This window comes from Podarcis vaucheri, assembly GCF_965113315.1.
Source record: "Podarcis vaucheri genome assembly, chromosome: 2".
Classification (NCBI taxonomy): Eukaryota; Metazoa; Chordata; class Lepidosauria; order Squamata; family Lacertidae; genus Podarcis; species Podarcis vaucheri.
The window spans coordinates 122,055,918-122,073,465 of record NC_138760.1 but is presented as its reverse complement, the minus strand read 5'-3'; the positions used below and the strand labels follow the sequence as shown (position 1 = coordinate 122,073,465).

The 17,548-nt window shown below is 45.5% G+C and overlaps 2 protein-coding genes across 2 annotated transcripts in view; both read right to left on the bottom strand.

Moving 5' to 3' along the window:
- LOC309524632 (uncharacterized protein) overlaps positions 1-17,548 on the bottom strand; it is a 100,995-nt gene that overhangs the window by 78,972 nt on the left and 4,475 nt on the right. The window lies entirely within an intron of this gene.
- LOC309527534 (uncharacterized protein) lies at positions 13,351-16,950 on the bottom strand (the record flags this gene model as incomplete). Its single annotated transcript, XM_082214360.1, has 3 exons — positions 16,311-16,950; positions 13,409-14,143; positions 13,351-13,361 (listed from the first exon to the last, which is right to left on the bottom strand). The coding sequence occupies exons 1-3, from the start codon at positions 16,564-16,566 to the stop codon at positions 13,351-13,353; spliced, it is 1,002 nt and encodes a 333-aa protein (XP_082070486.1). The 5' UTR covers positions 16,567-16,950.

The window sequence follows — 17,548 nt, the reverse complement described above, 5'->3', positions numbered from 1 at the left end:
GCTCAGAGACTTTGCACCTGTCCATTGGGAGAGATAGGAAGCCCAGAATACTTATTCTTTAATGAGGGGTTTTTTGATACAACAGAATATGATAAAGAAAAGAACACAGAATGAGAAAAAGGACAAGATTTTGGAGAAAATAAGAGAAGGTGAGAAAAAATTAAGACTGAAACCAAAGTCACAGGCGATTCTGAGAGAAATTAAATTTCACCAAGCACAATATGTCAAACTGATAAATCAAGAAGTTGAGTGGAAAATTAAGTTAATGAAACAAAGGACATTTGAATCAGCAAATAAATGTGGGAAACTGCTAGCATGGCAGTTGAAAAAGAGACAAAAATTGAATACGGTCACAAACCTAGAGATTGAAGGGAGAAATATCCAGAACCCCGAGGAAATCAGAAAGTGCTTCCAGAGATACTTTAAACAACTATATACGCAAGGGCCGCAAAAAGAGACTGAGATAGACCAATTTTTAAAAAGAAATGGACTACCAAAACTATCTCAGGAAAAGAGGACAATTTTGAACTATAAAATAACACAACAAGAAATTGAAGGTGCCATTCAGAATATGCAACCAGGCAAGTCTCCAGGGCCAGATGGACTTACCTCCAAGTATTATAGGACATTGAAAGACTATTTGACACAACCATTAATGGAGGTATGTAATGAGATTATGGAGGGGAAGAAGGCACCGGAATCGTGGAAAGAAGCTTTCATCACACTGATACCTAAATTGAAAACTGAAAAGACACAACTTAAAAACTACCGTCCCATCTCGCTCCTGAATGTGGATTACAAAATTTTTGCAGATATTTTGGCAAGTAGACTTAAAAAAGTGTTAAATGAAGTAATTCATAAAGACCAGGCAGGTTTTCTCCCAGGCAGACACTTGTTTGATAACACTAGGAATATTATTGATATTTTGGAACTTTTGCAAACAAACATCAATACAAAAGCAGTGTTAATTTTTATAGATGCGGAGAAGGCCTTTGACAACATCTCATGGAAGTTCATGAAGAAAAATCTTGAAGGGATGGGAGTGGGACGGGGGTTTGAAAATGGTATAGATGCAATTTATTCAGAACAAAAAGCTAAATTGATAGTTAACAATGTGGTGACAGAAGAGTTTAAGATTGAAAAAGGAACACAACAAGGTTGCCCTATTTCCCCTTTGCTATTCATCTCGGTCCTGGAGGTGCTTTTGAATATGATTAGAGGGGACCGGTTGGTTGAAGGGATTCAGGTCGGAGCCAAACAGTACAAACTTAAAGCTTTTGCAGATGACCTAGTTTTGACATTACAGGAGCCAGAATCTAGTACGAAAAGAGTTCTAGAATTGATTCATGAGTTTGGTCGGGTGGCGGGATTTAAATTAAACAAGCAAAAAACCAAGGTTTTGGGGGGGAAATTGACACCTTTGGAATCAGAAAGGTTTCAGAAAGAGACAGATCTAAATGTCGTTAAAAAGGTGAAATACCTAGGGGCTAATATGACTGCCAAAAATCTGAATTTATTTAAGGACAATTATGAAAAATGTTGGTCAGAAATTAAAAAGGATTTGGAAACTTGGTCAAGAGTGAAACTTTCCTTGTTGGGCCGAATTGCTGCTATAAAGATGAATGTGTTGCCAAAGATGTTGTTTTTGTTTCAAACCCTACAGATTGTGGACAGGGTGGAATGTTTTGGAAGGTGGCAGAGAGACATTTCTAAGTTTGTCTGGCAGGGCAAAAAGCCCAGAATAAAATTTAAAATATTAACTGATGCAAAGGAAAGAGGGGGGTTTGCCCTGTCAGACTTAAGGCTGTATTATGAAGCTGCAGCTTTCTGCTGGCTGAAAGATTGGTTACTTCTTGAGAACACTGATGTCCTGGATCTGGAAGGGTTTAACAATGCTTTTGGATGGCATGCTTATTTGTGGTACGACAAGGTAAAAGTTCACAAAGCTTTCAGGAATCATATTGTCAGGAAAGCAATATTTAATGTCTGGATAAAATACAAAGACTTATTAGAAAACAAGACCCCAAGGTGGTTGTCACCAATGGAAGCCAAGGCTCGGAAAAGACTCAATATGGAGGCCGAATGGCCGAAATATTGGGAAATAATAGAAAAAATTGGAGATACTTGGAGGTTGCAGAGTTTGGAGAAATTAAAGGACAAAGTGCGAGATTGGTTACATTATGCTCAGATTAGGGAGACTTTTAATTTGGATAAAAAAAGAGGTTTCCAGGTGGAAAAATCAAAATTAGAAACAGAATTGTTAGAACCTAAGACTAAGGTACTTTCAAAAATGTACAACTTGCTGTTAAAATGGAATACTCAAGATGAAACGGTTAAATCAGCCATGATAAAATGGGCGCAGGACATTGGGTACAACATTATGTTTGCTGACTGGGAAAGGTTATGGACCACCGGTGTGAAGTTCACGGCTTGTAATGCCTTGAAAGAAAATATTATGAAAATGATATACAGGTGGTACATGACCCCAGTCAAGCTTGCAAAAATATATCATTTGCATGATAATAAATGTTGGAAATGTAAGGAGACTGAAGGAACATTCTTTCACCTCTGGTGGACTTGTCCGAGAGTGAAGGCCTTCTGGGAAATGATCTATAATGAGTTAAAAAAGGTATTTAGGTATACCTTCCCTAAGAAACCAGAGGCCTTCCTCTTAGGCATTGTTGGCCAGAAGGTGTTAAAAGAAGGATAGAACTTTATTTTTGTATGCAACAACAGCAGCAAGAATACTCATCGCAAAATATTGGAAGACACAAGATTTGCCCACACTGGAAGAATGGCAGATGCAACTGATAGATTACATGGAGCTGGCTGAAATGACTGGCAGAATCCGAGATCTGGGAGAAGAGACAGTGGAAGAGGACTGGAAAAAGTTTAAAGACTATTTACAAAAACATTATAAGCTGTATGAATGCTAAGAAAATGCACGAAAGGAAGTAACATGGCATCAGCAATTTAGTTGAAAGATATATGAGAATAAGTGGAATTTAATGATAAAGATGAAATTTGAAGTAATGTTATGCTTAAACTAAGCAGTTAAGTATCTGATAAAAATATTTAAAGTTCGAGGCATAATATATGAGAACTATAAAATAAGAACTGAAATAAGGCAATAAATTGCTGTTTGTAATTTTATTATGGAGAACGCAGGAAAGTGTGAGGAAGTCCAAATAGTTATGAAAAAATGAAGTATTAACGGCTGTGATTTTCCCCCCTCTTTTATTCTATGTATATGCTTTTGCTTACTTATGTTTCTTTTGTCTGTTTCTTTTTGGTGAAAGTATTGTATGTGTATATGTTTGGTGATTTCTTTTTCTGTTTAAAATTTGCAATAAAATATTTATAAAAAAAAACAAAACAGAATACTTATTCTTTAAATGTCCCTTTTATGAAGAGGCACGTAATAAGAGCATGGATCCCCTACTGGTGAGGTTAGCCGACCTCCCGCAAAAGCAAAAATTTGACCTTTTGCTGTTAGGCAAAGATCAGAAGATGACCTAGATGGTCGCCAGATTCTGTGTACATTTCTGTAGGCGCAGACCATCGCCCAACTCAAAATAATCCGACATGAAAAGCCCCAAACATGGTTCCATGGGTGACTCTGAGACAACTCCCTGGGACAGTTTATTGTTGTACATTGTTTCTAAATTTAGCGTTGAACATTGTTTTAATTGTCTGTTTTAACCATATTTGCACAGCAGTTTCTAATGTTGTGAGTGGCCTCTATTTAAGAGGCTTCTACTCTGCAGTCTCTTATAGTTGTTTTAACTGCGAGTCTTTTAGTTCTTATGCTCTTACACTTGTTTTAACTGTGTGTCTTTGTTTGTTTTTAGTTCTTATCTGTTTTAATTATCACTTTTTTTATCCATCCATTATCCGTGTTTAATGTTGTATTTTATTTAGATGTTTTATCCTATGCGTTTCCATGTCCTAATTTGCTCTAACAATTATTGGTTTAAAAAATCCTAACTGCTATTTTATCTATACGCTTTATTAATCCTGGTCTGTGACAATAATAAAGTTCATTCACAAGTGGGCACCCCTTCCCAAGAGCCTCCACCCATTTTCAAACACCTTTGGCAATTTCTTTCACCTGCCTGTCCCACCTCCCTTCCTAAGGCTGGCATGGTATGCACATTAGTGGCCTGAGAGTAGATCCCTTGGAAGTTAAGAGTTAATCTGCAAAGGACTGCTCTGAACACATGGGTGGCCCTTGCATGGAGAAGAAGGAAGCCCCTTGCTTGCATCTGGACCCCCTGGGAGAGGCTGTGAATCCGCCCACTGCTCCCTCTGCCCTCGCTGCCTCCTCCTCTGTCCTCCTGCCCTGCAAAATCCCTTTGCTCTTGTTCTTCAGGTGAGAGAGGCAGAAAGAGCCTTCAAACCCATCCGTTTCCTCCACTGCTCCCCCTCCTCTCCTTTTGGGAAATAGGAACTTTGGTCAGGAGTAAACTACTTAGATGGCAAGTTCACAAGATAAGCACTTCAGAGAACTGTGCTCCTACTATGTGTGTGTGTTTGTGTTTGTGTTTGTGTGTGTGTTTGGACCTAGAGGACAACTTACATGTTTACACCACGTGATTCCTTAAAGAGGGCAATTTTTTAAAACTGAAGGCCATTTCTACAAAATGGAAGACTTCCGAAGGCAGCCTTTTACAAGGAAATTTTTGATGGTTTTTATTTTGTTGGAAGCTACCCAGATGGGCAGAGGCAACCCAGGATGCAAGTAATAATAATAATAATAATAATAATAATAATAATAATAATAATTGCTTCCTAAGCCTGTCCTGGGACGCGGGTGGCACTGTGGGTTAACCACAGAGCCTAGGACCTGCCGATCAGAAGGTCGGCAGTTCGCATCCCTGCAACAGGGTGAGCTCCCGTTGCTCGGTCCCTGCTCCTGCCAACCTAGCAATAAGAAAGCACGTCAAAGTGCAAGTAGATAAATAGGTCCCGCTCTGGCGGGAAGGTAAACGGCGTTTCCATGCGCTGCTCTTGTTCGCAAGAAGCTGCTTAGTCATGCTGGCCACATGACCCGGAAGGTGTACACCGGCTCCCTCGGCCAATGAGGCGAGATGAGCGCCTCATCCCAAGAGTAGGCCACGACTGGACCTAATGGTCAGGGGTCCCTTTAGTTTTTAAGCCTGTCCTGATTGGCATGCTGATCACAGACTCTGTCCAAACAACCCCTACGAATGCAACAGGGCTTCCTATTTTTACTGCTATCAGTGGGAACAGTCAAACCACGAAGCCACTGATCAACCAGAGTTTCCTGTTTTGACCAAGCACAGTTTGAAGTTAGCTTAATATCCCAGCTTATTCCAAAGCTGGCAGCCGTAGTTTCCTGGTTTGGGCAAAATGGAACGTTTGTTAGTTACGGCTCATAAGAGACTGTCTGGTTTCATCACAGTTCACCCTCAGGGCTGGCCCAATCATGAGATAAGCTGGGACAATTAGGTCATGAGGCAGATGCAGGGAGAGATGGGACAAGCACATTCCCAGCTCCCCTGTTTGTTAGCCTTGCTGTCAGTGCAGGACCACAGCTGGTAAATTTGTGCAACTACCCATGCAGAGTCCTTCTCTTTTCCCCTCTCTCACTAAAGGTTGGGTGGGGGTCCTTCATGGAGTGATGCATTCTGGTTGTGGGGGCCAGGAGACTGTGGTGGCAGCGGCTAGAGTTTTTTGTTTTAAACTTGGGTCAACTTAGGTTTTATCGTAATGTACCAAATGTACATTAGTACAGCAATGCACTAAAAACTGTTCCTATTTGTAACCCAACTTTTCAGGCTGTGATTCAGTCATCTGAAAATGGACATTATCTTAATAAATCTTGGAACAATCTTGCTAGGTAGGCCAGTGTTATTCTATTTGCACTGCACATGGCAGTGCTGAGGCTGCAAGACGTGCCAAGATTTTTATCTCAGTGGGGAGAAAAGAGCATTTTGGAAATGGAGGCAATTTAGAGGAGGAAAAAGGGGGTTGGTGGAAGGACATCTCTTCTGACGTAGCTTCTGCTCTGATGAAATTCCGAGTCCCCTGTGGTTGCTTTATTAAAGTAACAACATCAGGAGATATGATCGCAAACCTCCCATGTGTAAGAAAGTTTGGTCTAGCAAGCCTTTTAAAAGTGGATTAGAGAGAAAGCGCAGGGAGGAGGAATATTCACCACCAAAGCTAAACAGAACCTCCATGTCGTGAGGCAGTGGACCTGTGACCTCCAGGTGCTGGAAACCCAGGTGAGAGGAGGGCACTTACCTTTCCCAGAAGCCCCTCAGTGTCTGGGAACAGCGTCTGGTCTGCTCCCCCTGCTCTCCCACTGGGCCACCAACTGGCATCTGCAGCCCCTGAAAGGGAGGACACCATCCCCGGAGTGGGGAGGACTGGGAGCCTGTGGGGTTTCCCACTTTGAACGAGGGGGCTGCATCGTCTTCAGGAAATCCTGCTTCTATTAGATCTATTAGCTGTTTTATTAGCTGTGACAGATCAACAGAGCCTCCATGTGAAGGCACAGTGTACCTTGATTTGGGGCAGGCAAAAGAAGCCATTTCCTTGCTAAATGAATCTGATGGACATCATTGCCACAAGATGCAGTGATGGTGGCGGCGGCTAAGAGTGCTTTAGAAGGCGACCAATTCATGAAGGAGGGCGATAGATTTATCAATGGCACTGGCAGAGGAGGGGGGGCAGTAGTAGTGATCTGCAAAGGGTGTCAGGGGGCTGCAGGGTGAGAGGGGCACCTCCCTGTTGCACTGCTCTTCCATTTCCCTCCTGCCTCCCCTTCCCTGTCCGCCGTGGGGAGGACCGTGGAAGAGGACGGGGCTCCCTGATGAGGGACAGGGAGAGGGGCGGCAAAAGCCCCAGGTACGCCGCTGATCATGGGACGACTATATGCATCGTCCACCGCGAAGCAGCAGCTGCCTTGGACCCCTCATTCTGCCCCTTGAGCTCAGGCCTGAAGGGAGCAGCTCCCCAGGGTCTCCGGCAGGGTCCGTGCCAGCCTGAGCCAGAGATGTTTGCCCCTGCGCCCTCCTGCAGATGCCCTGCCCCTCAGCTGCGCCCCTTCCCCTTCCTGCCCGGGTGGGGGGGGGGGCGCCCTGCAGCCTCTGACTCCACTCGGGGCCTGATCCTGCCAGGCCCACGTGCTCTCCTCCCCCCCCCCCGCCTCCTGCACCTCGGACTCCTCGCTCCGTCCCTGCTCCGGAATCCGGCTCCTCTCCGGGGAAACTCGCCAGGCCACGGGCCGCTGCTCCTCCGCTCTCCTCGGCGGGGGACAGGAACGTGCAGCCGCTCTCGAATCCCCCTGGCTGGGCCCGTTTCCTGCCTCTCTGGGCATCGGAGCTCGCTGGCTGTGGGTGGGGCCCTGGGAGGCTGCGAGGCTGGATGCGCCCCCTTGCAAGGCGAGGGCTGCGAGACCGCCCTGCTGCTTCCCCTGCCCTCCAATTTGCAGCCCGCTGCTTCTGATCCTGGAGGTTCCGCTCTTAGCTGTCGGGGCAAATGGATTAGCCCGATGAGATCTGGTCCATTCCTAGCTCTGGAGCAGCAGGGAACAAGCTTTTTGCACCCTTATTTTGGGAGGGTCACCTGTACACAAATCACTGAGTTGTCTTATTGTCTTAACTCAGTCGGTAGAGCGTGAGGTGCTTTATCTCAAGGTTGTGAGTTCGAGTCCCATGTAAGAAAAAGCGGAAATAAAGTGTAATGTTACCTTCAAATTGTGTACACAATAGTCCGATGGTTTTTAGAGAAACCCAAAAACTTCCCCTTTCTATACCCTTTTGTTGTCATCAAGCAGTTGGTCCCTTACCTTTCCCGCCCCAACCTGGCCACAGTGATCCATGTGACGGTCACCTCCAGGCTAGACTACTGTAATTCGCTCTACGCAGGGCTGCCCTTGAAGCTGTCCCAGAAACTCCAGCGGGTGCAGAATGCTGCAGTGAGGCTGCTCACGGGGTCTCTGCCATGGGAGCATATTCACCCAGTGCTTTTCAAGCTGCACTGGCTCCTGGTGGAGTACAGGGTCAGATTCTGTAAATCAGGGACATCCCTGGAAGACAGTGGCACTTGGAGGGTCTGTCTTTCCCTGCTTTTTTCTTTGCTGTCTCTGGTCTCCTGCCTCCATTCAGCAGAGGAGGGAGCCTTCATACGGAGAAGGATCGGGGCCAACAGGGCATAGTTGGTGCCTTCAGATGACTGTAGTGAAGGGAGAACCGTTTGGAGGAACAGATTGTTGCAATTCTTGGAAAGGGATGGAAAGAGCACGGCTACATCGTGGTTTGGTTCTTCAGGTACTTGTTGTTCAAGTTGTTCCATGGAATTCCTGATCTGGACCTTGTGTGGGAAATGACACTCTTAGGGTCTTGAAGCAATGCCTTTCAACACAGCTCCATAACATTGATTGTGCCCTCATGTCAGGGCTGCTACCCAGTCCCAGCTCACATAGGACCACGCTAGCCAGCGTTCACGTTATAAGAGTCTTTATTGGGTTACAGGTTCCATTTCCGAACTGCAATGTGCAGCCCTACGTCTTCTATGTCAGACCGGCGAAGACCCGTCTGAGTCTCCGCCTCTAGCACACCAGCTTAATACCCTAGCCTTGCTCCACCTCCTGCACCTTTCCTTCCGTCTCTGGGTCCTTCTGCCCCCCGGGGTCTCCTCCTTCCTACTCTCTTCTGACGCTGACCCCCCGGACCCTTCCGCCTCCTTGCGGCGGGCTTTGGGACCTGGCTCACTCTCCGGGCTGCTTACTGCGCCAGCTTCCGCTGCATTTGAACTTGGCGCGCGCGCCCAACTCTCTACCTTCCTCTTGACCGTTTCCTCGCTCCCTGATGTGGGCGTGACTACTCCTGACTCATGCCCTCCCTCCTGCTGAAAGCCTCCGGAACCCGATGTCTGGTCCCCTTTCTCCCCGCTGCTCCCAGCTGGGCACGTTGGTCCCGATTTCCAGCTGCTGCTCTCTGATTCCTCTCTGGCCCCTTCTTCCTGGGGTGTCCCCCTGCTCTCCCCCCTTGCTCTGACCGCTGGCGCTCCCTTCTGGGAATCCTCGGACTCACTGGACAGGCTCGGGGATCTCGGGTCGTCATCCCCACTCATCCTTCCTTCGTATTCCTCCCCCTCGCTCTCTGTTTCCTCCCTTCTCTGCGTCTCTGCTCCTGAACCCCTGACACCTCACATTGATTGCTCCTTCTGGTGCGGGGATTTTGATCCAGAGAAGGAGCAGGGGGAGAAAAGTTAAGCAGAATACACCCCCCCCATGTCGCCCTTAGGTGTGCTCAGCCTTCACCTGCTTCATGACTCCACCTTGCATGAGAAGGCAGGATGGAGCTCCAGGAAAGAGGAAGTGGTCCTTCAACCGGCCAGGACATCTCACCATCACAGACAGGTCTAGTCACCTGCTGGGGAGTCAAGAGTGGGCCAGGGATGGCAGAGAGAGGAGGGAAAGGGGCCAGGGACAAAAGGATGGTAGGCTCTAGATGCTCCCTGTCAGCATCGCCCTTGAGCCAGTGCCACCAACTGGACTCATCCACTTCAGCCCCGACTGGGCTAGGCGAGCTGGGTAGCACTTCCAGAGACCACCTTCTGCACAGGAACAGGTCAAAGTGCTGTGGACTCACAGCTTAGAGTTGTGAGCACCAGATTCACTTCCACAAGAAGACAGTCGTCGCACAGCAGAGTATAGCAGAGTATAAACGACTCGGAGAGCAGCTCTGTAGAATATCTTCTTTATTCTATCTACAGCTATAATACACAACTATATACAGAGCTTAATGAGGTCTAAGCATAAATGAATGCTGAACCGCACTGAGTGCCTGCAGCTGCTCTTAGCAGCAACCCTATCTATACACACGATCTCTAACACTCTCTCCAACACACTGACTGACTGACTCTTTGATGTGTTGCTGAAGCAGAATAAGTAGAGAGCAGAACATTGCCCCTCCTCTCTGGAAAATCACGAGACTCATCAGGAGATTCTTTGATATGGGAAGGGTGAAATCTCCTCATTCCCTTGGACCCCTTCCTTGACACCAAGAGGAGCTCCTCTTCTGGGGCTAAAAGCATTGCTGTGGAGGTTTCATTTTTGTCATGATTGCAAGGGAAGAAGGGAAGGTAAAACCACCACCAACCACACACAAACACAAAGAACTGAATGAAAATAGCCCTGTCTGAGCGATTAGCTACCGGAGAGCATAATGTGGTGTTTAGTTGTGATGCTCACCTGCCTCCCTGGATGAGTCTTTTCTTGGGGTCAGGGAGCTGGGGGAGCAACATGAAGTTCCCAGGTTACATTTCCTTCTGGTCAGCTATTCCAGCTCTTGTCGCCTCCCCATTTCTTTATGGAGGGGCAAAAGCTATGCACTTTGTATAGACGCAAGTATAACCAACAACAAAATAACTCTGCAACCAATCAGAGGGAAACAATGCTGCTGGCACCAATCAAAGGCTAGCCCCCTTCCTCTGCAGGGCGGGGGAGAAGCCAGAAGGGAGGGAGGAAGTGCCGCCGTCAGGAAGAGAAAAAGAGAGAGAGAAATGGTGCAGCCCAAACTATATGAATCAGAACCATGAGGCAATTTCTGGACCCTCTGTGGGACGGATCCAGAACCCATTCGGGTCAGAACCAGCCCGTGGCCCTTAGATTGCTGACCTCTGTCCAGAGACTTCACAGCCATCTTCACTTCCTAGGAACTCTGGGAACTGTAGTTCTGGGAGGAACCTCTCAGAGGTTTCTGAGCCTCCTCAGCCAACTACAATTAGACATCCTGAGACTACAATTCCCAGAAAAGCTGGACCAAGGCCTTTAGCCACAGCCCTGACCAAATAACGGACCTCTCTCTTCTCTCCCACTCCACCTCCCACATTCACAACAAATCAGTCTCCCACTCCTCAGTCCCTTTCACTCATCTCCCCTAGCCCTAATTCTTTCACATTCCTTTAAAACATTTCTGTGAACTAAGGAACACAAAAAAACACCCTCACTGGTCACCTTCCACGGGTCAAAAGCCAATGCAGAAAATATTTAATAAAAACAGCACAAAACAGGTACAAAAGAGCACAGAAAATAGGAGATGAGTTTTAAAAGCAATCCCAAATGAACATTTAACACAGGGACCTTTCATTCAGCTGGAAAATGCTATCTATCAGTAAAAAGCTCTTCAATAGATTATGCAAAGTTCAAGTAAAGAGCGCCTGGAATGCTGATCTACAAGACAAGGGCAGCCCATCATTTTGGCAGTGAAAGGCGGACCTGAAAACTCAACAGATTCAACACACACCTTGAGCATTGCAGATTCACACTCTCTCCCTGTTTATCTAGCAAAAAGTTGCCACTTACTTTGTACATTTAGTATATGTGACCTTCATTACTTTAATACGTATATATGTGTATACAAATTTAAGTAGAAACACTAAAACATCATTCCATGCATTTACAACTGATTTCCCCCTTTAGGAGTTTCTTGATGTAAGTAGTGAACCCTGAGTGAAAAACTCCATACATTTATATTGTTTTCCCCATGTGAATTTACTAATGAATATTAAGGTCTCCACTCCCTCTGAAGCCGTTTCCCCATTCAATAAACCCGTAGTTTTCATTGTGTGTGTGTTAGCTGATGTCTTCTAAGGTGTTCATTTTTACTGAAGCTATTTGCACAATCCACACATTTAAATGGTTTCTCCCCCGTGTGAGTTTGTGGATGTATTCTAAGTTTCCCACTTTCACTGAAGCACGTTCCACATTCAATACATTTAAACGGTTTCTCCCGTGTGTGAGTTCGTTGGTGTATTCTAAGAGTTCCACTTTCACTGAAGCACGTTCCACATTCAATACATTTAAATACATTTGGTCCAGTGTGAGTTTGTTGATGTATTCTAACTTTCCCACTTTCACTGAAGCTCTTTCCACATTCAATACATTTAAATGGTTTCTCCCCAGTGTGAGTTCCTTGATGTATTCTAAGTGTCCCACTTTGACTGAAGCTCTTTCCACATTCAATACATTTAAATGGTTTCTCACCTGTGTGAGTTCATTGATGTATTCTAAGTGTCCCACTTTGACTGAAGCTTTTTCCACATTCAATACATTTAAATGGTTTCTCCCCTGTGTGAGTTCGTTGATGTATTCTAAGTGCCCCACTTTGACTGAAGCACTTTCCACATTCAATACATTTAAATGGTTTCTCACCTGTGTGAGTTCGTTGATGTATTCTAAGTTTCTCACTTTCACTGAAGCTTTTTCCACATTCGATACATTTAAATGGTTTCTCCCCTGTGTGAGTTCGTTGATGTATTCTAAGTGCCCCACTTTGACTGAAGCTCTTTCCACATTCAATACATTTAAATGGTTTCTCCCCTGTGTGAGTTCGTTGATGTATTCTAAGTGCTCCACTTTCACTGAAGCACTTTCCACATTCAATACATTTAGATGGTTTCTCCCCAGTGTGAGTTTGTTGATGCATTCTAAGTTTCTCACTTTCACTGAAGCTTTTTCCACATTCGATACATTTAAATGGTTTCTCCCCAGTGTGAGTTCGTTGATGTCTTCTAAGTGCTCCATTCTTATTGAAGCTTTTTCCACATTCAATACATTTAAATGGTTTCTCCCCTGTGTGAGTTCGTTGGTGTATTCTAAGGACTCCATATTGCCTGAAGCTCTTTCCACATTCAATACATTTAAATGGTTTCTCCCCCGTGTGAGTTCGTTGATGTCTTCTAAGTGCTCCATTCTTACTGAAGCTTTTTCCACATTCAATACATTTAAATGGTTTCTCCCCAGTGTGAGTTTGTTGATGTATTCTTAGTTTCCCACTTTCACTGAAGCTCTTTCCACATTCAATACATTTAAATGGTTTCTCCCCAGTGTGAGTTCGTTGATGTATTCTAAGGACTCCATATTGACTGAAGCTTTTTCCACATTCAATACATTTAAATGGTTTCTCCCCTGTGTGAGTTCGTTGGTGTATTCTAAGTGATCCACTTTCACTGAAGCACTTTCCACATTCAATACATTTAAATGGTTTCTCACCTGTGTGAGTTCGTTGATGTATTCTAAGTTTCTCACGTTCACTGAAGCTTTTTCCACATTCAATACATTTAAATGGTTTCTCCCCTGTGTGAGTTCGTTGATGTATTCTAAGTGCCCCACTATGACTGAAGCTTTTTCCACATTCAATACATTTAAATGGTTTCTCCCCTGTGTGAGTTCGTTGATGTATTGTAAGTGCCCCATTTTGACTGAAGCACTTTCCACATTCAATACATTTAAATGGTTTCTCACCTGTGTGAGTTCGTTGATGTATTCTAAGTGCTCCACTTTCGCTGAAACTCTTTCCACATTCAATACATTTAAATGGTTTCTCCCCTGTGTGAGTTCGTTGGTGTACTCTAAGTGTTTTATTCTTACCGAAGCTTTTTCCACATTCAATACATTTAAATGGTTTCTCCCCAGTGTTAGTTCGTTGATGTCTTCTAAGGACTCCATATTGACTGAAACTCTTTCCACATTCAATACGTTTAAATGGTTTCTCCCCTGTGTGAGTTCGTTGATGTATTCTAAGGACTCCATATTGACTGAAGCTCTTTCCACATTCAATACATTTAAATGGTTTCTCCCCAGTGTGAGTTCGTTGGTGTATTCTAAGGACTCCATATTGCCTGAAGCTCTTTCCACATTCAATACATTTAAATGGTTTCTCCCCAGTGTGAGTTCGTTGATGTCTTCTAAGGACTCCATATTGACTGAAACTCTTTCCACATTCAATACTTTTAAATGGTTTCTCCCCTGTGTGAGTTCGTTGATGTATTCTAAGGACTCCATATTGACTGAAGCTCTTTCCACATTCAATACATTTAAATGGTTTCTCCCCCGTGTGAGTTCGTTGGTGTATTCTAAGTGTTCGACGGTCATTGAAGCTCTTTCCACATTCAAAACATTCAAATCCTTTCTCCCCCGTATTAGTTCGTTGATATATTCTAAGTTTTCCACTTTCACTGAAGCCCTTTCCACATTCCATACATTCAAATAGTTTCTCTCCTTTGTGAGTTTGTTGTTGTATCCTCAGTTTCTTTCTTCTTCCCAATGAATTCACATGTGGCTCCATAGAATTCTGACTTTCATCTTCCTCACCTGTTTGGGAGTCTGGGAGGAAAGAGAATCCTGTTAGACTTTCAAGAAAGACAAAAAGGGAACTGAACACATGTCAATCCCAGTCTGCACCTTCTCTCATTTTAACACTGTCTCCATTCTCCACTGTCCTCTCCAGGTTTCAAATTTTTAGGAATTAATATGAGATAATGGCAAGAGCAACACATGATCACTCCATTCACACTTGGTAAAGCACCATCATTTTATAATACAGATCTATGGTGGAATTGGCTTTTTAGACACATCTATTTTTACTTTCTATTTTACTTTCTGGGGGACGCGGGTGGCGCTGTGGGCTAAAGCCTCAGCGCCTAGGGCTTGCCGATCGAAAGGTCGGCGGTTCGAATCCCCGCGGCGGGGTGCGCTCCCGCTGCTCGGTCCCAGCGCCTGCCCACCTAGCAGTTCGAAAGCACCCCCGGGGGCAAGTAGATAAATAGGTACCGCTTACCAGCGGGAAGGTAAACGGCGTTCCGTGTGCGGCTCTGGCTCGCCAGAGCAGCGTTGTCACGCTGGCCACGTGACCCGGAAGTGTCTTCGGACAGCGCTGGCCCCCGGCCAATAGATGTGAGATGGGCGCACAAACCCCAGAGTCTGTCAAGACTGGCCCGTTCGGGCAGGGGTACCTTTACCTTTACCTTTATTTTTACTTTCTAAAGTGAAGAAATGATCTCAGGGTAAAGTAACGGTATCTCCCTTGTGAAATAAATAAAACTTAAGTGCTACATGTAACTCTAAAAATATTGCACTATATTGGAACCTAAGAAGAGCCTTCTGGATCAGGCAAAGGCCCACCTAGTCCAGCATCCTCTTCTCACAGAGGCCAACCAGATGCCTGTGGGAAACCGGCAAGCAGGACTGGAGCACAAGAGTCTTCTCTGCCTTCCTGTGCTTTCCAGAAACTAGTATCAAGAAGCATTATTGCCTAGGACCGCGAGGGCAGAGCAGAGACGTCAGTCTTATCCTTTTTTTCAAGCTATCCATGTTGCTGGCCGTCACTGTCTCCTGTAGGATAGATTCCATAAATGAACTATGCTTCTGTTTATTCATCTTTGCAGCCGTTATAGGCTGATAAATGTATTATGGCCTAAGCTTTTGTGGGCTGCAGTCTGACAAAGTGGACTCTTGACCAGGAAAGCTGGTGCCACTATAAACTTCTGAGTCTCTTTGTTGGCTTTGTGTACTTCTGTTGGAATTTGCTCCAAGGTTGTACCACAGTATCTCCATGGAAGCTTGGGAACGGACAAAATTACAGGGTGTCAGCTCTGTGAATCTCAAGCCTCTCGTGCCTCCGCTGACAGAGCCTGAGAATGCAAGAGATGTGATTCAGTTGGAATGTGAAGCAGGGGAGGAGCAGCCAAGCTGCAGCAGGAGCAAAGAACAAAGAGCAGGAAGAGGGGGTGCCGACGGGGGTGGGGTGGGGGCACAGACTGTTATCTCCGGTGAAGACTGAGCTCCACAGTGATTTGTGAGTTTGAGGAATAAACCTGAGATAATTACTACTGGAGTTGTCTCGCGTCTGTGCGGGAGAACCAAGCCATTACACAGGGGCGCCATAAATTATAATCCCACTCTCTCCCTCCCTCCCTCTCACACACAACCCCAGTCTGTAAGATTGGCAAGTTTACACAATTTGCTTAGAATACCATCCGCTCTTTGACTTTATATGCCCAATCCTAAGTGTAGAGCCTCCAGTTACAGGAATCCTGTATTATGATAACTGGTCCTTTGTCCCTTAACCGCACCAAACTGGGGAGGTGCATGCATTTATTGTGTTTTGATGCTGGTGGAATTTATCATTCTGACCCTGTCTCTAAAAAATAAGAGTAATAGAAACAATTTAAATACATTAATTATAAATAATTATGTGAAGCATTTCTGTTCCCCTTCACCCATTTTTTTAGGATTGGTGTGCAACATCATTATCATCAATTATTCCCACCGTGGAAATAACACCTAAGATTTCAAAGCCTGGAGGAAGAAAATCTGCCCCCACTACTTTAGGAAAAGGATTCAAGAAACAAAGAGCTGCTTCGGAGAAGGCCTTACCTCTTCCTTCTTCCTGTCAGGAACTTCCTTCCATTTGTCTCCTCTCCATCTTTTCCTCTTTCTCCCTCCACCATCCATCTGTCCCTGTCCCCATCTCCTCTCAACTGGAACTCACCAGATTTCTCCAAGGGTCCTGGGAGGGAATGCTCAGAGTTTGTGGGGAGGGATGCGGGAGAGAGCCTGACCAGGTCACCCGTCCATCTTCCTCCTTCCATCCTGGCCAGGGTTGCAGGTTCAGTCTCAGCTAGGTTTGCAGGTTCAGCTTCCTGAGGAGTGCAGAATCCAGAGCAAGTTGCAGCTTCCTGGGAGGGAGGGAAGAAGAAGCCAAGGGAGTCTGAGAGCCCCTGCAGGGATTCTCCTGCCCAAGACATTCTACTGCCCCTGGAGAAGCCCCAATTGGGCACCCCTTTCCCAAGGGCACCCCCTTCCCAAGGTGCATTTTCAAACACCTTTGGCAATTCTTTTCACCTGCCTGTCCCACCTCCCTTCCTAAGGCTGGCATGGTATGTACATTAGTGGCCTGAGAGTAGATTCCTGGGAACTTAAAAGTTAATCTGCAAAGGACTGCTCTGAATACATGGGTAGCCCTTGCAGAGAGAAGAAGGAAGCCCCTTCCTTGCATCTGGACCCCTTGGGAGAGGCGGGGGATCCGCCCACTGCTCCCTCTGCCCTCGCTGCCTCTTCCTCTGTCCTCCTGCCCTGCAAACACCCTTTGCTCTTGTTTCTCAGGGGAGAGAGGCAGAAAGAGCCTTCAAACCCATCCTAGATGGCAAGTTCGTAAGATAAGCACTTTGGAGCACTGCTTGCTCCTACTATGTGTGTGTCTCTGTGTGTTTGGACCTAGAGGACAACATACATGTTTACACCACATGATTCCTTAAAGAGGGCGATTCTTTAAAACTGAAGGCCATTTCTACGAAATGGAAGACTTCCGAAGGCAGCCTTTTACAGGGAAATTTTTGCTTGTTTTTATATTGTTGGAAGCTACCCAGATGGGCAGAGGTAACCCAGTCAGATAGGCAGGAAGTAAATAATAATAATAATAATAATAATAATAATAATAATAATAATAATTGCTTCCTAAGCCTATCCTGGGACGTGGGTGGCACTGTGGGTTAAACCACAGAGCCTAGGACTTGCCGATCAGAAGGTCGGCGGTTTGCATCCCTGTGACGGGGTGAGCTCCCGTTTCTCGGTCCCTGCTCCTGCCAACCTAGCAGTTCGAAAGCACATCAAAGTGCAAGTAGATAAATAGGTACCGCTTTGACAGAAAGGTAAGCAGCGTTCCCGTGCACTGCTCTGGTTCGCAAGAAGCGGCTTAGTCATGCTGGCCACATGACCCGAAAAGTGTAC